This window comes from Plecotus auritus (assembly GCF_963455305.1).
Source record: "Plecotus auritus genome assembly, chromosome: 2".
Lineage (NCBI taxonomy): Eukaryota > Metazoa > Chordata > Mammalia > Chiroptera > Vespertilionidae > Plecotus > Plecotus auritus.
Genome location: NC_137771.1, coordinates 136197349 through 136222614, shown reverse-complemented (window position 1 = coordinate 136222614; position 25266 = coordinate 136197349). Strand labels below are relative to the sequence as shown.

The following is a 25266-nucleotide window of genomic DNA, read 5'->3' as shown; positions in this document are numbered from 1 at the left end:
ATTTTAGCTTTTAAGATTATTCAAACAAATGAACTGGCAGTGTGATATTATGTTTAAAATTATTCAAATAATTTCAAATGGCAGAGTGATTTTATCCACCTGTTCTGATTGAAAAACAACAGAAACTGCACTGGTCCTTGAAGTTCTGGTGAAGGACTCAGATCTGCAGATCATATTTCACAGATTTCAAGAGTTGCGAAACACATTGGAATTCACATAGCTGACTGGGGTCCAGAGAGATAAATTGTCTTGCCTAAAATCACATGCTCAGAAGTCAAATAAGGATGACACCAAAATATCCTGCTCCCAGCAATTATTTTCACTGTCCCATACTGAGTCTGAGTGTGGTATTCCTTGTGAACCCAGTGAAAGAATGACTGTGCACTGAGAACATGCTGCATACTATTTTTACTTTTTAGCAAATTCCATGTCATTTTAAAAGATACTCTAAAAATCCTGTATTGATATATTATCATGGGAAACTCTTACATTGATATATTGTCAAATATTGATTAGATAAATTAAAAATATTAATTTAAAGTAGCAAAATGAAACTTGGCACTTCCTTCTCACTTGCATATTTTTTTTTTCTTTTGACTTAAACTGAAACCGAAATATATCTGGGATTTAACCTGGCAGGACTAAAAATAGTATATGAGGATTTGTTTTCAGTTCCTAAAACAGCATTTTGAGATGCAGTACTCAATTTCCAACTGATTAATTCTCAAACTACAGAATAGCTTACCTAGAAAAATGACAAAAAATATGTTTACTCTTCTTACTCTTTTAAAAACTATTCTAAAATCCCACTCTGAGCAAAACTTTCTGGTCTGTCAGTGATAAAACATGGAGGGACACACAGTGTAATACAGACAAATAGGTAACTTTAGCAGTTTTTATTTCACATGTTTTCTGTCTACCAACTTAACTGAATTAATAATATACACATACTTTAGAAACAGTAAAGACATATATGTTATGTTACATATTAAGGACTGTGATTGCTGTTTCTAAATCTTTACTAAAGAAAAAGATTTTTTTTTTCTGAAAAGCTCTTATCCTAAGACTGACAATTATTTGTCTGTGTGACATTAAAATTCCTTTAATAGAAATTTAATGTCATCCTATCTAATAAAAGAGTGATATGCAAATTGACTGTACCTCTGCTATATCCACAAGCCACGCACACCCACCAATCAGGGGTGAGTATGCAAATTGACCCAACCAAGATGGCTATAGCCACAGAGTGAGCAGGAGGCTTGGGTTTCCCTGGCAATGGAGGAAGCCAAACTTCCCGCACACCCTGGCTGGCACTGGACTCCACTCAAGGCTACAAAGTTTCAATTGTAGAAGATAAATAAATCCAAGATACCAGGGCTTCTGCTTGTAAACCACCACAGGCCCCTCGCCCAGGCCAACCCATGCCCCAAGAGAACCCCCACACTGATCCAGGACGCCCTTCAGGGCAAACCAGCTGGCCCTCACCCGTGCACCAGGCCTCTATCCTATCTAATAAAAGAGTAATATGCAGATTGACCATCACTCCAACACACAAGATGGCTGCCCCATGTGGTCAAAGATGGCTGCCCCCATGTGGACACAAGATAGCCACCACAAGATGGCCATCAGGGGAGGGCAGTTGGGAGGGGCCAGGCCTGCAAGGGAGGGCAGCTGTGGGCGATCAGGCCAGCAGGGGAGGGCAGTTAGGGATGACCAGGCCTTCAGGGGAGTGCAGTGAGGGGCAAACAGGCTGGCAGGGGAGCAGTTAGGCATCAATCAGGCTGGCAGGGGAGTGGTTAGAGGGTGATCAGGCTGGCAGGCAGAAGTGGTTAGGGGCAATCAGGAAGGCAGGCAGGTGAGCAGTTGGGAGCCAGCAGTCCTGGATTGTGAGAGGGATGTCTGACTGCCCGTTTAGGCCCAATCGTACTGGGATCAGGCTTAAACCGGCAGTCGGACATCCCTCAAGGGGTCCCAGATTGGAGACGGTGCAAGCTGGGCTGAGGGACACACACCCCCTGTGGGCGAATTTCGTGCACCGGGCCTCTAATATACATATATCAGTTGCTTATTAACTTAAGGTTGGCTCATTTTTAGAGACCCCCACCCAGAGCCATGATTTTTAAAGCATTTAATTCAAATAACAATCATTTCAGTCCATACAAGTATGTTTGAGAATACTTCAAATGAGGAATTTCTTACTACTTAATGAATTGGATAGGAATTCTTCACACCAAGATTTAAGATGATTATCTCTTGGAAATCAGGATATTTACATAAATAATAAAAATAGATTTAAAAAAAATATACCAACAAAGCCAGCCTCAGCAAGCTTCATAATCTGCCTTCTCATCTAGATTGTTTTTGTCTTTTCAATTGTTGTCTTACCAGGGAAATTATATATTGAAATGAGTTGGGAACACTGCTATTTTACCACCATTACTAGCTCTATTACTAATTTTCTATTACAGAGTTGTAATATGTATATTAATGAGAAAAATCTAAAACTAAATTGAAATCTGTTATCTAATCACCTTGATGATCAAATGCAATGACATATTTTATTGTGTTTGTTTGTTTGTTTGTTTGTTTTTGTTTTTTAGAGAGAGAGGAGAGGAGAAGGATAAAGGGAATAGAACCAGAGACCTCTTGATTTAGGGGTTGACATTCAACCACTGAGCCACACAGGCTGGGCTAGATGACATATTTTAAATAGATCAGATGACATTTTAAATACATAAGTCTCTGCTGTTCATTTTCCTTTTGTTCCCCAAATCCAGCATCCATCCTTTTTGCCTTGCTCTGTGCTCTGAGAGGTGACTTCTCTGCACTGCTTCATCCAGATTCCTTGGCCTCTGATTTCCAGTTGTATTCAGTTAATGAAAGGTTTTGGAAAGCAGGAGAAGAAAGAGACCCACTATTGATCGTTTGTCCCCAATGTCCCCACTTGATTTAGATTTGGATACTGGCTGTGTCCTTTGACTACTGCTCTTTTCAAGCTGCTGCTTTTTTGCCTCCTATTTTTCTCTGACTACGATAACCCGTGCATTTTCTCCATATTCAGGAGCAAGTTGCTATGAGAGTAATCTCTCCTGCTTCTCCCATCATTTATGAGTTCCCCAAACTCAGCCCATGTTTCTGTGAAAGGCTCATTAAAAAGATCATTTGGAGACTATAATCAGTTCCTGCTGATAATCTGAATAACATTATCTAGACTAGAAAAAAGATTATAATTAATATTTTAAGAACATGACTTCAAAGGAAAAAATGCATTAAGCCCATTGAAACTTACCCAGTTTAATCCAGACTATGCTAGAAGTGCATCCTGCTTCTTTATTACAGAATCTGGTTCTGGGACATCAAAATTGGTTCAAAAGCTTTTGAAAAAATATGTTTTTCAATTAATCTAATCCAATATCTCATGTTAATTCAAATTTGTGTGTGTTTTTTTCTCCATGAAACACTCATTTCTTAGCATTCTTTGCTTACTAGTAGATTAAATAAAATATCCATTGGGATACTTGAGTTTACTTCTTTTTTTTTTTTTGAAAATGAAAATAAATGGACTTAAATTAGGTATTTTTGTTTATTACATTGAACACGTTAAACAAAATTCTCTTTATACTAATGTAATTCTTTAAGCAGTATTGGTAAATAAAGTTTAACTTCTGTTCTTACTTACCTCTTCCCATTTATAGTAAATTTATTGACTCTTTTTTAATACTATTCAATTCAAATTTTAACTGTGGAACTGCTGTAAATCATTTGCCTCAAAAGGTTTTCTTGCAATAGTTTAAATCTGTGTACCTACTGGTACAATTTCTTTTTCTTAGTTATTTTTCTTAATCATTTAATAAAGGCATTTCTCTATTTTAAAGTCAGCGTCATTGTAGCTCAAGCATAAGCAGTTCTGATACTAAAATTGTACGAATATTTTGTACGTATTTGAGAAGTCAGTTGGAAAAAATATGTTTCCTTGTCTTGCATTCACCTTATGCTCACTTTGCATCAAGTAGTTTATAATTTTTTGGCCACAGGTTATTTTAAATGAGTACAGAAAGCTAACAGAAAAATTATTGAAATCTAGAGAAATAAGAAACCACTGTATTATTGAAACGTGATATTTTAAAATATTAAAATTATCTAAGCACTTATTGCAATTCTACCAACTTCCTAAAATTAATAGGGAGGATCTATATTAGATCCTTCTCAGAAATTATGCTTTGTGCCATTTTCTCTTATTTATTGTCCTGGCAGAAAGTTCCAGCTGAAGTCAAGGTCACCTTCTGTCCCAAAGTTGGTTTAATTAGTATCAATATGGTGTTTCACCGAGCTTACATAGGAGGTTATTAACTGTGTTTTTCATGTGAGTGTCAAAGAACCAAGAGCTGTGCCGGCAATCTTTTCAGCTTCAAAGGCACTGCTCATAAATTTAATTCGTTGGTTAGTAAGAAAGATACAACCAGTTTAGTTTATTAATGACTTTTAAAGTAATTTTAACATGTTCTAGAAATACATTTATTTATATATACAAGTTGAGTTTTTAAAATATAAAAAAGATTACCATCCTAATAATAGGTAATTCATTTAATCTTGATATTTATAAGTGACAAGCTTTCTGGAATACAATAATTATGGAAACTTTTAAATTTAATATGTATATGCACATTATATAAAATGAATTAAAGAAAATGGCACATGGTTTTCTAGTGAACATTTTCTTTTCTTCCTTGGAGGTTGTTTTGCAGGAATTGCATATATTTTTAGATTATATTAATCTAGGATTATTAACATAAAATCAATGAAAATACTCTTACATTTATAGATGTAAAAACAAAACAAAACACCTGTTTATTTAAAATAAATGTAGATGAATAGAAAAAATGTTTCTGTTAAAATTGACCTAAGTCAAATAAATAAACAAACTGGAAATTAAACTCTTTAAAATGTTTGATGCTTTGTAAATTGCCCAAGCTTCAGGTGTCTGTAGAAAATATAACGGAGCATAAGTGTTCTGCTCTCCATAAGAAATAGGAAAATATTCAAGGTTTTCCACATTTTTCCAGAGTTCAACTTTATAACCAGTGATATGTATTCTTACTCCAGACAAGATCTACTCGAATAGAAAGGACAACTTTAGCATCCCATGCTATCTTAGAATAACCTAATCTGCAAATGTGTGGGTCCATAGCTGACTTAAATAAAGACCAGGAACCCCACTCAGCATGCCCACGCATGTCCTCTCTTAGCATTAACAACATGGTACTAGTAAGCGGGGCTGGAAGTGCCTGCAACTATAGAGCTCTGTGTTGCTTGTTTTTGCCCCAGTAAGAAACATTTTTAGTATCCCATTTTCTTTATGATCTATGTTTCGTATATTTAATTTTGAAACTGAGTCAACTTCATATAATCATTACAATATAATAAGTTTTCAAAAGAATAATGGAAATTTAGCTAAAATTACAGTTCAAATGTGGAAACCTGATTTTTTTTTTTTTTTTTCAAATAAGCAGGTCTCTTTATATGGACCATCTGGAGATTGAATTATTGCTTGATTTTTGACAAGTGGAAAAAACACCAACATATTGGCACTAAATTTTTAAAATCTTGCAACACCATGCAAATTGTGTCCTATTTCCACCAATGAAACCAAAAACATTTTTAATAGCTAAACACTCATAATATAAGCTCATAAACAACTTATTGATTTACCCAATTCAGATTTAACTGTGTCAAGTTGATGTATTTTACAATTGTAAATGCTCGTTTTGAGGTTTTCCATAGTCACTAACTTAGAGCTAGAATGATTTTACTCCATTCATTCTTTCTCAGTGCTGGCTTTCTTTTTTCTTTTATTCTGATAAGTGCTTCTTTATCTCTTTGTATTCAATTTTTAATGTATATAATTCAAAAGGGAAGGAGAGGACACATTATTGAAATCAAATAGAAATATAGACTGGGGTTTCTTTAGGGATGAAAAAAATAGAAAATAGAAACACAGGCCAGATCATTACTGCTTTTTTAATCTGAATTAAACAGACGCTTCAGACAGTTGTTTGAGATGTACATGCATGCATTTTGTGTTTATTTTACTTTAGCATATTATATTTTGAAGCCAGAGAAATTACATAATAATTTATATAAAGGGATCTACATATAAAACACTACTTCTAGTCAATATTTTTGGCAACTGTAGTTAATTTAAAATGCCCATATTGAAAATGAGTAGAATTCTACAGTTCATCTCAGTTTCTCTATGCTGGCACAAAGTAAATACTGGAGCAGTTTTTCATTTGCAATAGCTTAACATTGTCTACATGATTTATTTTTTACAAGTCACTAATCTTCAAAAAACCTACAGAAAAAAAAAGCAATTATTTATTTATTTATTTTCCATCCTTACCCAAGGATATTTTTTCCATTTATTTTTAAAATGGAAAAGAGGAGGAAAGACAGAGAGAAACATAGATGTGAGAGAAACACATTGATGGGTTGCCTCCTGCACGTGCCTTGACCAGGGCAGGCCAGGGAGGAGCCTGCAATGGAGGTACATGACCTTGACCAGAATTGAACTCAGGGCCCTTAGGTCCACAGGCCAACACTCTATATACTGAGCCAAACCTGAAAGCAATTATGTATTAAGATCTTTCGATCAGCAATGTTTTAGGATTATACTTAACTAGAGACACAGTGCATGAAATTCGTGCACGGGGGTGTGTGTGTTTGTTTGTGTGTGTCCCTCAGCCCAGCCTGCACCCTCTCCAATTTGGGACCCCTTGGAGGATGTCTGACTGCTGGCAGTCAAACATCCCTCTCACAATCCAGGACTGCTGGTTCCCAACCACTCGACTGCCTGCCTGCCTGATTGCCCCTAACCACTCCCCTGCCAGCCTGATTGACACCTAACTGCCCCCCTGCTGAACTGATTGCCCCTAACTCCCTTCCCCTGATGGCCTGATCACCCCAAACTGCCCTCCCCTGCAGGCCTGATTGCCCACAACTGCCCTCCCCTGCAGGCCTGGTCACCCCCAACTGCCCTCCTCTTCTGGCCATCTTGTGGTGGCCATCTTGTGTCCACATGGGGGTGGCCATCTTTGACAACATGGGGATGGCCATCTTGCGCTTTGGAATGATGGTCAATTTGCATATTACCTCTTTATTATATAGGATGGTCAAACAGGTCCTTAAGGTCACAATTAAATAATTCAGTTTTATTATTCACATGATTTAAAAATACAATAGCTGCATATAGACTAAAGATTCTAGATTGCAGGTATATTCATTCTAGATATATACTATAATTCATCGTGTTTTTTTTTTTCTACATGGATGATTTAAAATATTTCATTTAATATTATATTTTTAAACACAAGTAACACAATTACTGTGTAATTTAATTGTGAAGAATTGAGTATGTGCAATGTAAGTGCTTGAAATTAACCTTTTGATTGTTGAGGTATCCATTTCAAATGTCATCCAAGTTGAATAAACATATTGCTAGCAACATGATACAGTTATTAGCAAAACAACCCGATAAAGACTAGGCTGCCCACCTCTGAAGTTTCCTCTTTCAGAAAGCCTTGGGTAACTTAGATGACTGACTGCTTTGAGTAACTCCACTCCTCCCTTTCCACACCTTCATTCCCTTTCTTGTGCTTTTGCTTTAAAATCACCAATAAAGAGTGAACCTGTGAAACCTTAGATACCCCACCCTTGGACCTTGATAAAGACAGAGTCCTAGGTCTGTGAATTGTCTTGCTTTCTCTTTCTACCTGTGACCTCACTGTGTGGTCCTCCAAGACTTGAGAGTAATAAATTGTGTTCATCAATGTTCCTTGATAATTTCTTATTGGAGTTTATCATAAGAATCACAAGGTCTAGCCACAACAATGGCTTGGTGAAGAAATGTCTGCGGGGGCTCCAAGTGAAAGAAGCCCAGGCAAGTGCTTCAGGCATTCCTAACCAAGCCTGGGACCAACACAAAGAACCCATTTCTAATTTTGTGAGGTTGTTCATTATTACTCTGGTCACAGATACATACTTTAACCATGGTTGATTTCCTAAATTAAAAAAAAACAAAACACAACTCCTTTGTTTACAACATTCATGCACTGGGGGAGGGGATCCCTCAGCCTGGCTTGCACCCTCTTGCAGTCTGGGACCCCCAAGGATCCTTAGCACTGCCGCAGAGGCAGGAGAGCCTCCTGCCACCACCGCTGCACTCGCCAGCTGTGAGCCCAGCTTCTGGCTGAGTAGCTCTCCCCCTGTGGGAGCTCACTGACCACCAGGAGGCAGCTCCTACATTGAGTGTCTGTCCTCTGGTGGTAAGTGCATGTGATAGTGATCAATAGTTCCACCATTTGGTCAATTTGCATATTAGCCTTTTATTATATAGGATTAGTTCTCTCCACACCTGTTACTTTTAGGGCATTTACAGTCCTGAAGAGATTTAAAACAAATAGCAATTAGGAGTTTCATTTTTCTGCCTTGATAAGTATAAAAGTTAATTGTAAATTCTAATTTAAAATTTTATGGTAGACATAGCCGTTGATATATTTCACTGTGTCATATATGTTTACTAAATTTTGAATACCTTTATATCATCTATAAAATGAGGGTACTGCTAAACATTCCTAGGTTATTACATAATAATTATGAAATTTAAATTTTATAATATGAAACAAATAGAAAATGCTTTCAAATTAAACACACCATGATAAAATAATATTAACAATAAAAATCACATTGGGTCATTTGGAACAATTTTATAAATGATCATATTTAACTCATTTAAATTCATCACAGATGATTTAATAATATTCTACATTTATAAGAGAGTGTGTATATGCCTTCTAAATTTAATGATAGGGCTAATCAGTCACTAGTCTTAAACACACACACACACACACACACACACACACACACAAACACCACAAAAAAACAAACAAACAAAAAAAAACAAACAGCCACAACTCCATTTCCAAAAGTAGAAATTAAAATGTGTTATAGCAATGGTCTTTTGTAATAAAAAACATTTAAGAGATTTATAAAATGTTCAGATTTAGATATATAATATATATCAATAATACTATCACATGGAAAGTTTATAAACTTTCCAGGATGATATATAGATAGAGTTAGATAAGTTCCACATGGTCTAATACCATTTTTATCTAATTTTAGAATATAATCAATTAAAATATGTTTGAAATTAAAAAGTAATCAGTACACTAACACCAAAATTTTTTCCCAGAATTAAAACTATAATTATTTTAGGAAAATATACTATTTCATTAATTGTATCATCCAACTACATGTAAACACATTTGTTCTCTAAAAAGAACTGAGCAATATTCTGCCATACATTATGTTTCCAGAACTCTACATATTAGCCAACTCTCAAGACAACCTGTGAATTAAGTGCTTCTATTAAATATTTTTTAATATTCTAATGAAACTGCTGAAGCTCAATTTGGATCACTGTCCAAGACCAAAGACCTTTTAAACATACAAACCAAAACTTCACAACCAAAGATGTCAAAGATGTCTCTATGGGTCACTTACTGTCTATCTTTCCCATGACTACCCAACTTTGCTCATTCCTCTGTGTTTTATCACCTTATTTGTAACAAGATACTGCTAATTGCCAGCTTTTCTTTCATATGGTTGAAGATCCTCTTCCTCCAAACAGTGTTACATTTCATGTACAAACTGAAGAGACATGCAAATTCTCAAGGTTATGACTTTGACAATTTGAGTAGCTCTTTTACTCTATTTCATCTTGATTTATAATATAGCTGCAGTTGTGAATCTTTAAGTTTATTTTAAAACTAGAGGCCTGGTACATGAAATTCATGACCTGGAGGGGGGTCCCTCAGCCTGGCCTGCACCCTCTTGCAGTCTGGGATCCCTTGGGGGATGTCAGCCTGCTGGCTTAGGCCCAATCCTGGGGATTGGGCCTAAGCCGGCAGTCAGACATCCCTCTCACAAGTTCGGGGTTCTCACAGTCCAAGACCCCTCGCTTCTTACCACTTGCCTGCAGCAGAGATGGGAGAAGCTCCTGCCACTGCCACTGCACTTGTCATCCGTGAGCCCAGCTTCTGGCTGAGCGGCGCTCCCCCTGTGGGAGTGCACTGACCACCAGGGGGCAGCTCCTGTGTTGAGTGTCTGTCCCCTGGTGGTCAGTGCACATAATAGCGACTGGTCGTTCTGGTCGTTCTGCCATAAAGTTTGCTGAGAGTTTTATTAAATACTAGTAGATGATGTTCATTATACCTTAGGATGGAAAACTCAACAATAATAGGAGTGGTAAAAAAGTGTCAATGGAGATACAAATTGATTCATTTGTAGTCATTTATTAGATAGATAAGTAAGTGTTATCATCTATAATAATAAAAGTGTAATCAATGCTAATTAAACTGGATAGTCGAACAACCTTCCAGACCTTCTTCCAGACAACCTTCTGGACAAAGCTGGAACTGTGAGGGCCGAGCCCCTTGCATGAATTTCATGCTTCGGGCCTCTAATTTATAATATTTGAAGAAATTACAGATAAACCTAATAAAATCAAGTGTAGTTAGTTTACTTCATATGTTCACCAAATTTTCATTCACATTATTGAATGAGAGAAAGTGATGAAACACAAACTTTTAAAAAAATCTGCAAGCTAAAAGTATTTTCTTTATTTCTCAGCTTTTCTTATCAAACATATTCTTATGATATTTTAACCATAATATTGAAACACTTTTCACTAATTTATAAATAAATTAATTCCATTGAAAATATAATTGCATCTGAAAGCTCTAATTTAATAGGTAATACACAAATAATGGAGTATCATATAGTAACTTAAAAGGGATAGAGTACAACATTTTTAAGAAATGTTTATGTACTGACTGAATTTCCATTCCTTCAATTATGAACTATAACAGTGGTTCTCAACCTTTCTAATGCCACGACCCTTTAATACAGTTCCTCATGTTGTGGTGACCCCCAACCACAAAATTATTTTCGTTGCTACTTCATAACTGTAATTTTGCTACTGTTAATGGATCGTAATGTAAATATCTGTGTTTTCCGATGGTCTTAGGCGACCTTGCTAGTGGCTCTCAACCTGTGGGTCGCGACCCATAGGTTGAGAACCGCTGCTGCATAGCCTAAATACTGAATACTAAATATATATCATACAGTATTCTTTTCCTTCATCTTTATTTTCTAATACTAAATGTATATCATACAGTATTATTTACCTTTTCCTTCATCTTTATTTTCTTCCCACTTTTATGTAAATTGCTATTAGAAATATCTTAAACTCTTCTCACTTGTAGATTTAACTCAAATACAATTTATTTAGTAACTATTAAATAAACCTAGGTATTTTTCACAAATTCTTATTGCTACTATCATCAAACTTTGCTATCAATCCTTTAGCTATCAATCTTGTACATTGTATAGTATAGTTGACATGACTATTAAAAATTAGCGATTATCAAGTACAGGTTTTTGAACAAGAGAAAAAATGCTATAATAACTGCAAAGTGAAAGCTGAAGACTCATTTAATATTGAAAATTAATAAAAATTTCAAGAAAACCAGATAGTGTAACTGACCAATCTTTACAAGTGAATGAAAATAATTCTAAGCCTGCCCTTGGTACAGCTTTAATTACATATATATTAATGTAATGTCCCCATGATTTCAAGTTAAATTGTCAAGTTTAATACATATTAGTATAGCCGACGTGACAAAATCATGTATAAAAAATTAAAAAAAACAGACTTAATTAGACAAATTTTCTCTAAATGCTGTTTATGCAGAAATAAAGTTTAATGTGTTTTCTATAATGCACTCAACTCTTTATTTCTTTATCATCTGCTAACCGCTTAATGACTGCTCAGGAATGTTTTTTTTATATTTCTGAACCATATGTAATTATTTTTTTTGCCCTTAAGGATTATTTCCATTTCTTTAAGATTGCTATTCTTGAGGCAAAAATGCTTATTAATAAACTGATACCAGAAATTACTCATGGAGCCAATATCAAATACTATCATCCTGGACAACTCTAGACCATTTGCTTTAGATGAGAACAATATACTAGAATAAGCAGATCCACTCAGCAAATAATTTTAGGGTAATATGCTGAATATTTACTTAAAAGTTCTATGTTTTTTTATGGTTTATAATGACCATGGATTATGTCAAGTTTAGAAAAAATTCAACACGAGGCATTTCAATCTGGTTGCAGAGAAATAACAACTCTTTAACATTAAAGTAGAACATCAAAAAGGCAAAAGTTATCTCTGCATCCTTGAACATGTTATTTCTTTGTTTGCATTGAAAAGGCAAGGCAAAAAAAAACAATAAAAAAAAAACAAAAAAAAAACATTGCCCATGTTCACATTTTAAATTTGTTCTATGCTGTAGAACTCCATATGTTTTTAACCTATATTCTGGAATATTTTCATAAGAGTCATAAGTGACACTAAAAAATTAAAATATAACATTTGTCTTATATTCTATTCCAATCTTCCTAATTGACTAAGTTAGGTGATTTACTTATGATTAAGTAAAATTGGATCTTAACTTTCTACCCCTTAAAAAATCCCTTAAAGCTCCACTTAATGTGTTTTCTAGGCCATAACAAAGAAGGATACTGTACCTCTTATGCTCTTGGTTGTTGCAGATGTGGTTGGGCTGGTTGTTATGGCTACAGTGGTTGTGACTGTTGCAGAGGTAAGGGAGGGGATGATAGTAGTGGGAAGCAAAGTGTTGGGAACATCTGGTGAGTGGAAAAAAACAAAATATAAAACAAAATCATATCATGCAAACAAAAGACAAACTCAAATGATCCAAATTACAAAAATACATACATCTTATTTAGGTTTAACATTAACAAGCTTTAACAAGATTATCAGGTACAAAGCTGGCTGTACCTCACAGTTCTTGCCATTTTTTGTTCACTTTCTTTTCATGCTCCTACACAAAGTAAAAAATTGGAGCAATGTTTGAGAATAAAGAGATCATTCAAAATATTTAGAGTGAAATTTAAAGTGACAAGAATTCATTTGTTCACTGAATCATTTAAAAAGTTGGACATGCAATAGCAAAATACAGATAAGTAAAACAAAAAATGACATGCTTTGTCAAAGAAGTAAACAAAGAAACAACATGACAGAACTAAACACAAATAACATTACCATATAAGGTTAAAGAAATATTATGGATGGGTGAGTATATGCATGTTAAAGGCTTTTTGATTTTTTCATCTAAGAAAACTTAATGATAGGAAATAAGTAGGATGAGAGTGATCTTTAGAAACAAAAATAAGCCAATTGTTATTAATATTACTTTACTTTTCCATTTCTCACAAATGATGTTAATGCACATTTGGAGTCTTGCAATTCTTACCCTGATTAGCTGGTAACGCCTTCTAACAATTTTGCAGTACCTAGGAGTCTTTAACAAGTATTGAATCAACTAACATGAAACCCAATATTCTGAAAGGTTTATGATTTATTTTATCTGGCATATCTAGGAGAAGTTATTGAACATATACCTGAAAGTAACATTTAAACCTTAATCCATAATTAGTAAAAGTTGCCAAAGTTAACAGTAGATCAAAATATAGAGAACATACTACACAGAATAAATACCTCAGAGTTTAACACCAAAATCATACTTTCTGTCACTCGAAATGAGCTGAAAATTTGAAGAGCAGCATACAGTATAGTAAAACAATATAGACAGTGTCAAACTGTGAGCCCCTCAATAAGATCCTTAGAAAGTCAAATCTCGTCTCAAGTGGATAGACATATCATTTACACAGTAAGGAAATTAGAAGCAGTTCACAAATTACCTGTAATCACTGTGCCAGGGTTTGATTTTACATGTTTTCCACACAGCCCTGATATATTCAGTGTTTGACAGATTATTTTGCTACTAAAAGGCTTCCTGTCAGTCTTTCAATTAAAGTCTTTGAGTCACACCAAAATTTTCCTAGTTCTTTACTTCTGATAAATAGCCCTACTGGATACTCAGACTTTAACCTGATGAATTATCTACACTGGATACACAGCAAACCACATGAGATCACTCTCTTATCTTCCTGGCCAGTCAAATTTAAGAATATAACCTTCTGAAAACTCAGTGTTGCTACATTCATTAATCACCAGGAAAAATGAGTATTTCCTGGAGTGTGATTATCATGGTCATAAAGTAGAACTGACTTTCATCATAAACATTATGTATATGAGCATGATGATTTCTTGTTTACTAATTTTTACAGTACATTCTTATTTTATTTTTTAGAAAATATTTTTTTTTCCTTACGGGAAGACATGTCTTTTATTGATGAGAGAGAGAGAGAAACTGATGTGAAAAACATCAATTGGTTGCCTCCTGCACCCACCAGACCACCAGACCAGGGATTGAACCTACAACCTTTTGGTGTAAGGAAGGATGTTCCAACCAACTGAGCCACCTGGCCAGGGCAATAACTTTTTTTTTCATGGTAAGCTTTCCTAAAGAGTTTAGGAAGGCTAAAGGTAAATTAAGTATGTTTTGTAAATTAATAAAAAGAACATGAATTTAATCTTCATATATTATCCAAGATAAAAAATATATTCTTCATTTACTTGTTCTTTAGGATCTCAAAATATATGTATTTAAATAATGCAAAGGGAAATATTTCCCAGGGCTATCAAATATAAGAATTCTATATAATAAAAGCATAATATGCAAATCGACCAAATGGCCGAACAGCAGAAGGACCATCCAGATGACAATCTGGGACCATGCTATGACACACACTGGCGCCAGGCCAGCCAAAGTGGGTGCAGGGCCCGGCTATCATCCCATGATTGCCCCACAGAGGGAGGCCCAGGCCACTGACCAGCGGGCTGCAGCAGGTGGGCGGGGCCTCCCTCTGCAAGGGACGCCCGGGTCCAGGTGCTGGCAGCCAGAGGGAAGCCGGTGCTGGCAGCCGGGAAAAGGAAGGCCTACTCTTGCACAAATTTTGTACATTGGGCCTCTAGTATACAATAATATTAGTTTTTTGAAACTTCATGTAAATAATCTTATTATAAATTATAAAATATTAGGTTTTTGCTCTCAGACAATGAGTTAAAATGATCCCACTGCATCTGAAAAGCAGCCTTTCAAAATTACTTTAACTAAGAATTGGAATTCAAATAACAGGTTTGGGGTTGCTTGTTTTGTTTTTAGTTTAGCCAAAAAAAAAAAAAAAAAAAAAAGAAGAAGAAAAAAACATGTTATTTGGTGTTTTTGTCCTTATTCCATATCAACTAAAATAGGTAATAATACATCTTGATTTGTTTTGGATAGAGTCTATATTATAAGCATTCTTGTATAAATCACAAAACATTCTTATTTTCTAAAATTGTGAAAATGCATGGATTATATTCATTTTTCTAGGCTAATTTTCAAAGAACTTAAAAAACAACAGGTTGTGGTTTTAAAGTGTACAAATAAATGAGGTAACACTACAAATTATTCTTTACTCATAGTCTGGCTCCTGCTTATCTGTTCATCATCCTCTCTCATACTCCCCTCTTGAATTCATATGCACATAGAAACAAATAGGCTGAAAGTAATTTGGTGTAAAGCACCTTGGCCAATATGAAAACTCGATCAAGACAATAACCTGTATAAGAAATCTTTTTCAGTAACTGTTACATGTTTTGAATCACCATTAACTTCATTTCATCATATGTGTTATAAAATATTTAGACACTTTCATTTTTTCAAAAAATTTTAGGGTTTCTTCATTCTGTGTTTTTTTTTAACTGCACATAGATGTTCACCCAAATATTTCAACCCTGTCATAAATAGCAAAAGTTAAATAAACTAAATATTCAACACCAGATTAATCAGCATCAACTAAAATTCAGCAACATAAGATTAATTGGAATTAGTTGAAATCCTCAGAAATAACAAAAATATTATATGATACTCCTCTTCTATGAAAACTTTCTAAATGCTCTGCGTTTATTGGTGTCAGACTCCTCACTTGACAATTTTGGAAGAGAAAAACTCTGCATGCTTATTGTTGAGAACCTAACACAATTTAGAAGGTCAATATATATTTACCAAGTGAATTTGTTCATAGCATTACAAATATATAACAGATTTTATGGGATCTAGAAAAGTCCACATTTTTGACAAGGTATAATAATTAATATAGAACTGAAATATTTCATTACTTCTGTTAAAAAAACCCTTCTGTCTTCAATATAGACTGGCCACCATTATTTTCTGACAGGTAAAATTTCAAGACAACACCTACAACTTATGCCTTCAAGAAATTTTCTTGTTAACAAAATAAACTTTTGCTCAGAAATCCTGCTACTTTGAAAGCAGTGTGAACCTGATCTGAGATCCATGTCCTCCATTCTTCTTATTCACTATATTCCTTTTAAGGGTGAAAGGCCAGGAGGGCTTACTAAACAGATCCCATTGTTGATCAGTGGTGAATGATCATAACACATTTATAAGTTGTTTATTATTTTCTCCATTAATGGATAAAACAACTTTGAGATAGAATTTCTTTATCTCTACATAGGTGTTTGTTATATGTGTGCATACATGTTATATGTGACATCTACACTAATAAAAGAGAAACATGCAAATTGACCATGCCTCCACTATACCCACCAGCCACACCCACCAGCCAATCAGGAGCAAGTATGAAAATTAACCCAACAAAGATGGCGGCAGCCACGGAGCTGGAGCATGCAGGAGGCTTGGGTTGCCCCTGGCGATGGAGGAAGCCAAGCTTCCCACCCGCCCTGGCCGGGCCTGGCCTCCTTTCAAGGATACAAAGTTTCAATTATAGAAGATAAATAAATCCCAGATACCTTCTTCCAGCTGGCCCTGGCCTCCGCTCAAGGAGGCGCTGAAAAAAAGAAAAAGAAAAGAAAAAAAGGAAGTGCTGGGAGCCTGGATTGCTGGGGGGCATGGCCAGCCTGAAAATAGCCATCAGCTCCTCACACAGGCTGTCCACACTCTCATGGGATGAGGGTCCCTGCAAGGGGGCTTGACCAGCCTGCAAACAGCCCTCAGCCCCTCACCCAGGCTGGACAGGCGCCCCAGCAGGGACCCCCACCCTGAAGGGGGTGTGACCAGCTTGAAAACAGCCCTCAGCCACTCACCCAGGCTGGCAACATCCCCCCAGAGGGGAACCTCACCCCATGGGGGCATGGCTGGCCTGCAAACCACCACAGGCCCCTCGCCCAGGCTGCCCCATGCCCCAAGGGAACCCCCACCCTGATCCAGGACACCCTTCAGGGCCAACCAGCTGGCCCCCACCCATGCACCAGGCCTTATCTATACTAATAGAATGCTAATTAGATTGGGACATCTTCCAGGAGACTTTCCGGACATTCTTCTGGTCAAAGCCATGGTAGCAGGGCTGAGGTAGAGGTGGTTAGAGGCCAAGAAGGGAGGGCAGTTGTGGGTGATCAGGCCAGGATGGGACGGCATTTGTGAGTGATCAGGCTGGTGGGGGGGGGGGTGGAGCCATTGGGGGTAAGCTGACCAGCAGGGGGGCCAGTTGGGGGCAAACAGGACGTCAGTGGTATCAGTTGGAGGTGATCAGGACAGTGGGGGGGGGGGAGTTTGGAGTGAGCAGGTCAGCAGGAGGGGCAGTTGGGGGTGAGCAGGCCAGCAAGGGGGGCAGTTGGGGGTGACCAGACTGGTGGGGGGGGTCATTTGGGGCGAGCAGGGTGGCAGGCAGAGTGGTTAAGGGCAATCAGGCAGGCAGGCAGGCAGGCAGGTGAGCAGTTAGGATCCAGCAGTCCAGGATTGGGAGAAGGATGTCTGACTGCCAGTTTAGGCTGGATCCCTGTAAACCGGCAGTAGGACATCCTTGGAGGGGTCCCAGATTGAAGAGGGTGCAGGACGGGCTGAGGGACACCCCCCCGTGCACAAATTTTGTGCACCGGGCCACTAGTATATTATATTACTAAGAGAATATTTTATTTACTTTGTATAATGCAGATTCTTCTACAACACTTCCATATGGAGATCATTTATTTTAGCTGTCTGATTGTAACTCTTCTCAAAGCAAATATTAGTAAAAGACTGTGCTCTCTTCCTAAGTTTAAATGCCCATCTCTCTGGTTTTCATTCCTAGAAGTCAGTGGTATCATTAACAATTGTTTAAAAATTCCTGATTTCATGTATTCACTTTTGGCCTTTTATTTAAACACTGATTGTAAAATTGGAGCTACGTATTTTTTAAATATGAAATTGGATACACTAGTACTAGTCACTTGCCTCATTTTTGATGTATCTGGAATCCTGTATCTTTTTTAAAAAACATTACACTGTTAATACAAATAATTCTCAATAAAATATGTCATTTTTTTCTTCTAATACATACCCAATTTATTTTTCCCAATAAGAATATAAAATTTATATGCAGAAAAATTATACATATACACACTAATAAAAACAACCAAATCCTAGTTCAACATTAATTTACTAATTCTGTTTAAAAAGCAAGATAATCTGTAGCCATATTAATATTATAAGTAATTTGCTCACTATGACTTGTCAATTTTAGAAGTTATTAATATATTCTTTACATGTTAACATCCTATGATTAAAGAATGTTTAAACATAGACACTAAGACACATAAATAAAATAGAGAAGTTAATGGTATGTAACATGATTTATAAATATTAAAATTCATAAATGGTATCTATTTAATAAGTCAACAAATTAACTTCTCTTTTTCTGTATAATACAAAACATGAGCTCAAATTTTTATTGTTGCTTTCCTTGGAGTATGTGTTAAGTTAATAAAATACCATTACATTTGCCTAAAATAAAAAATAAAGTGGTTCCAAAGAAGTTCAGCATTTACAATTTGCAAGAGAAATTAACTGAATTATATATTTTCTATATGTTAAGGCATAAAGAATAAAAAAGTTAGTAATTGTTGTAGTGGATAAAAAAAGGTATTTTAGGAAGTGAAAAAAGTCAACATAATTAAATTTAATTATCTAGATCTGATTAGAGACATTAGTAAATATGGACTAATTATTTATATATCATTTAAATCCAAACAAAAGAAATGTATATAAAGTTCCTAAAAGTCAGAATTAAAAACATATTCTAATTTATAAGAAATTGTTTGAATGCTATATTAGAGTTTTTTTTTGTGTTTTTAAAACTTTTTATCATAATATATAGAATTGTGTAACATCAATTTCTCTAAATTGTGATTATGTGTTTTAAATCATTTGCTAGTAAATTAAATGTTAGGGTACTAATTTTAACTATATGCTAAAATGGATAAAACTTGATAAAATTACTTTATGGTTTAAAAAGAATGTTAAAATAAATTGACAGTAGTCCATATTTTATTATTGGAAAAAATGTGATATGTATAAATCCATAGTAATTTGGGTATTATATATATACACATATATATGTACATATATGTAATATATATATATATGTCTATATATATAAATTACTATGGATATTTCTTTAAAGGAAAAATGTAAGCATTTTATCAATAGGAAACTGAAAAAAGTAAAGGTTTCAAGTCATAAAAATATTGATTACAGTTTTACCAATACATGAGAACAAATTATAATAAATTATACTTTTCATTTTACTTATAACATATATAAAGTACTGTTCTCATATAAAAGGAAAACTCAGGAGTAATTCAATAGTATCAGAAAGAACCCCAAATCTAGTCAGTAGCACAATTACATACTAGTGCATACAAAGTCTATGTAGGCTAAAATTTTCATGTGAGTGAATATTGGGTTATAAATAAATGTACTATAAATAATATGAGTTCATTCTATAAGAAACTAATCGCTTGAAGAAGCACAATTTCAGCTCACACAACGAAGTTGTTAAATCAGGAAACTAAAATCTGTGTCTGGGGACCATGGCTAAACTTTATGATAAATGTATCAGTTCATCCTCTTTCCTGTTCAACACCCATGATTCTGATTTGAACCCCAAAACTGCAACCACTAACATTTCAAAATGTTCAAGTTTTCTGAAATGACAGGGCGAGAGTTCCTCAGAGTATATATGACTAGCTTTCTTTATTTCTCATAGTGCTAAATTAACATGAACAAAGAAGCCAGAGCTAGTACACAGGAAGACATCTGGCCTTGACTCAAGCGCTTTCCCCAAATTCTAGACTAACTCCGTTTATTCTCATTGCTGCCATGCTCTCAGAGCCACATTCTATTTTATGGCAATAGTTTTCTCTTTCTTCTCTGTCCTTCCAGTATAGCTTAAATATGATCTCATTTATAAAGCACCCTCAATTCTGCAAAGAGTTAATATCTTCATTCACTGTTTTGTTTTTTTAAGCACTTTGCACACATCCTCACACATAGTTATTACATAGTATACCACCATGGTATTTATGTACATCTCTTTCTAGTAAACTGTAATTTCTGTCTTTATAAATCAATATATCTTTATTTTAAAAAATATCATTTTGCCCAAATGTCCATCAGTAGATGAATGGATAAAACAGCTGTGGTATATTTACACAAAGGCATACTACTCAGACATAAAATATAAGGAAATTTTACCTTTTGCAATCACATGGATGGATCTGAAGAGCACTGTGCTAAGTGAAATAAGCCAGTCATATTATTTCACCCATATTTGCAATGTAATGAAGAAACAATCAAAATACAGATAGACTCATAGATAGAGGGCAGCTGTCAACTGCTGGGGTGGGTGTGGGACTTTGGGTGGGTGGTGGGTGAAGGGATTGAGCAAAAAAGAAAAAAAAAAGAGAGATTTCATGGAAATGGACAACAGTGTGGTGATTGTCAGGGGAGGTAATTGGGGGGGTAGAGGGGGGTATCGGGATATGAATGGTTGAATGGTGATGGGTGGAGACTTGACTTGAGGTGGTGCACACACAACACAGTATACAGATGATGTGTTTAGAATTGTATACCTGAAACCTGTATAATTTTGTTAACCAGTGTCATCCCAATAAATTTAATAAAAAGGAAAAAAAATAATTAAAATATCACTTTGCTTTGGGACAAATTATTCTTACCCAACACCTCAGTATCACCCAATTCCTATCTTAAACTAGCCTCCCTTTCTTTATGTATCTAATAAAAAACACTACTCTCAATTTTCAGCCTGATTGCCACCTTCTCTGTGAAGACATCCTTGGCCAACTAAATTCAAACTGATTTCCCTTCTCTCTCAATATGCATTATGCTTTTGATTTCATCTACTACTTTACTCACATTGTTACTACTCCCTTGATCCCCCATGACAATGATGTTTACATTCATGATATCTTACTATCTTTGGGCAACCATACCCAAAGCTATGTGCCTCTTACTAGCTAGCTGCACATCTCTGACTCCTGCCTGAAAAATATTACAAAATACATGTGGGATGATATGGTAACATTTTTAAATTTTCTCTAATTTACATAATCAATTAATAGCCTCTATTATTCTAACTCTTATCCATAATAATAAAAGCGTGATATGCTTAATTAGACCAGATGTCCTTCTGGACGTCCTTCCAGGAGGAAGCCGGGGCTGCAGCTGTGGGATCTAGGCAGCCAAGGCTGAGAAGGCCTACTCTTGCATGAATTTCGTGCATTGGCCTCTAGTTAATAATAAAGTTCACCATACAAAGAATATACAACCAGGTCTTCATGAAATCAGTGGTTGAAAACTGGAAGGCTATAACATTCATGAATTACCTGTATTCATGAACCAACAAGATGATAAGATATGGGAGATCAGAGACTTCTGTGCTATCTAGGGTAACTTGCTCAATGTTTTGAATTTTACTGGGGCTTTATAAATAATGTTCTTTCTGATGGTAGTGACAATGATGTCAGAAGATAGGGAATAGTATCATATTTAATAACATGAATCAGTAATTGAGCCTAACCATGTTTAATGATCAATTACTGCTTCTATTCTTCTTCCTTTTCCATATATGAGGTAATATTTAGGAATTCCTGCCAAGAGTTTTTAAGTCTAAATAACTACTAAAAAGTTAAAATGCACCATACTAAAGAACCTTATATTCTGAATTCAGTTTTTCAATGATTTTAAGTGTTAGAGCTCCAAATCATCACATTTAAAAACAATGCAAAAGTGCCCTTTTTTTCACATCCTAATGAAGGAATTCAAAAATATGCAACCACACTTTGTTATCTGGGCTTATTAGAGCACAACAGATCTTTTATAACCTTGTCAAAGTGAAATCAGTTCCAACAAGTGCTGTATACAATAAATTGGAGAGTGGTACAGCATCTTTTTTCTAATAACGAGCTTTTCAGGTTAAAGGTATCTTCTGTTCTCTACAAATGCAGTGTACAATTATTTCTAACTTGTCAACCTGTTTTGTTTTGTGGCAGATTCTCTTTTTAAAAATGGCATTCTGGCCCATTCAGAATGGATTTTTGAAGCAAAATTAAGTCTAAAGTGTCTTAGAAGCTTGTTTTTCTCCAAGGACTAGTGTTCAATAGAAAAAAAAAAAAAGCCATTTAGTCTGGACTTCATATGTCTGCTTCCTTTCTGCTTTATGTCAATAACTCCCCAAGGTGGTCTCCGGGTAATCAGGAGTGGATTCAAACCAAGGATTTAATGGAGATACAGGGGCATCAGAATTCAATGTATGTTAGAAGTATTAAGGAAAGAAGTATCTTTTTGATAGAAGCTATTCCCATTCACTAGCCTTAAAAATAATATGGCGTCATCAAACTTTATACTGGTAATTGAATTGCCACTGAAAGCGATTGTAACAGAAAAAGTTTACCATTTTTGCTTTTTTTATGTTCAGCTACAGGCTTATAGCATAAGTATGACAAACAGCACCAAGGCTCTTACTTAAATGACAACCACCAGGTTGACAAGGCCTCAACTTGCTTCCTCCTTGAGCATCACAAGGTAACCTCATCTTCTTCACAGAACGGAACCCTTTTAAAAATTACATTTGAATAATTCATCCCTCTGATAGTTTCCACTGGCTTCACAAACTAAATGGAATCCTTATACAATAATAAAAGAAAGCTATTCTTGAAAAATGAAAAGTACTGCAATTTTAAACTGTAGGTGGTAACCAAGAGTCCTATGTAATTACAAGAAGAGTTTATGAATAAAATCAGTCTGTTATTTGAAAAGAGTGTATGCATTATTTTCTTTTAAAATACTCCTTTACATTCCAAACTGACAAAGGCAAAGTCAAATGTAAAGGAGGAAAAAAAATGTCTTTGAAATGGGTCATTCTATATTATTTAGCTCCAGCTACTTCAATATCGTGAGCACTCTTCTAAAAGTACTTTTTCAAAAAGCAAATCAGATAATTTGATAAAATGCGTTCAGTTCTGTAAGGATGCCAATTTCCTAGGGAAGAATAGGACTATCAGCCATTAAAAGAAAAGTACATTAAAGTAAATGTGAATATACACAAGAGGAAGCGTAATGTACTAAAAAACACTGATTGAGAAATCCAGATAGTTCAATTTTTCATCTAAGTTATATGATAATATAGCAGAGAGATATTTTTCATATAATTTAACCTCTACCCAAAGTGAAGAGTTTAGATCTGGACGTTTATATAAGTACTTTGGACCAGAATGATACTCTAAATGAAAAACACCTTAACTCAAGAAACTTGTAAGTGCAGATATTTTTGTGTATGACTTTAGGAAATACAAAGAAGCCCTAAAGGTGTCGGTTCACATTTAAAAAATGCAATGACTTAAGCTCATATGATGCTACTGTACTATGCTACCGAAAACATATAGGTTAAAAAATATTGTAATGAAACTGGAAGTTATTACATAGCACTAATTTTAGTGAATTCTAATTTTCACATACATATTTCTTTATTATTATTTTAAATTCTTTATTGTTGAAAGTATTACATTCGTCCCCCTCCCCCCGCCATTGTCGTCTCCCAGCTCGCCCCTACCCTTCATTGTCTGTGTCCATTGGTTATGCTTATATGCATACAAGTCATTTGGTTGATCTCGTACATATTTCTTATGTGACAATTTGTAAAGGCAGTAAAATACACCCAGATATAATATTTAATATTATAATATAAAAGTTTATTAAAATAAAATTTAAAAGAGAATGTGGGAGTGTTTCAAAGATTATTATTATAAACTTGCTATACTATAACTTCATAAAGCACAATGATGGTACTTTTTGTGCCTGCATGTTAATAAGTACATCCACTTTGTTGAACTATAGAAGATAATCCCTAGTAAACAATAAGGATAATATTAAGCAGAATTGTGAAGAAACACTTGTTGAGCTCCACTTTTATTATCTTTTCTGTATTTTAATGTTCAGAGTTCTCATGCAAAGCAAGTTTTTTTTAACCTTAGAAATGATTATTTTAAAAAATTGACTCCTGCATAAGATTTAGTGATACAAATTAATAACTTTCCTCAAATAATTTACATTTAAATTATGTTCTTGATAAGAAAGTGAACATTTTACCAAAACAATGTATTTCTGATTGTGGAATTTCATATTCTCCTGAAATATTACAATTAATGAGGGGACATTAAAAACACCTCTGAGGTTGCATCATGGTGAAATAGTACTTCTTTACTTAGAAGTCCAGGCATAATTGAGAGTGTTTATTTATTTATTATAGAATCCACAGTGCCTGATCTAACACTTTGAATATAGTAGGTACTCAAGAAAGATTTCCTGAAATAGTGAAGCATTAGATAGTACAACATTGTGATGTGGATTTTCAGGCTCTGTCTCAGAGATGTTTTATATTTGGCTATATATAACAGATGAGAGTTATCTTTATAAGAAATGAGATAAAGTTCCAAAAACTTAATTTTCAGTTAGCAATAATCATAGAATTTTGCAAAAAAAATGAACAGACAAATGAAATAAAAGATTTCCATGAGATATTTTAATTTTTCTATGCACAGTATTCATATTGTACACTGCTTAACTCTTCAAAGCACAATTTACATATGGATTGCCAAGTAAATACATCTCACTTTTTTTCCTAATATAAGAAAGTTAAAGGTCTTGATTTTGGTGATCAATGAATGAATATCAATTATCCTGATTTTACTCAGAAGTTATAAGTATATATGTGTGTATATGTGTATGTATGTGGATATGGGTATGTGCATATGCATATATATATGTAAACATGCATACATATATAATTTTTTTCTGTTGAAAAGAGAGAAACCGAGAGACAAAGAAATTTAATTATTAAACAAATACT

The 25266-nt window shown here is 34.9% G+C and overlaps 1 protein-coding gene across 6 annotated transcripts in view; it reads right to left on the bottom strand.

The window, feature by feature from the left end:
* The window catches only part of CADM2 (cell adhesion molecule 2), a 1275304-nt gene that overhangs the window by 74012 nt on the left and 1176026 nt on the right, over positions 1-25266 (bottom strand). For 3 of the 6 annotated variants that reach the window (XM_080656540.1, XM_080656541.1, XM_080656544.1), the window contains one exon: positions 12658-12777. The exons of the other annotated variants lie outside the window; for them this stretch is intronic. In XM_080656540.1, the coding sequence (XP_080512666.1) occupies positions 12658-12777 (120 nt within the window). The remainder of the gene's footprint in view (positions 1-12657; positions 12778-25266) is intronic. 6 annotated transcript variants of the gene reach the window in all.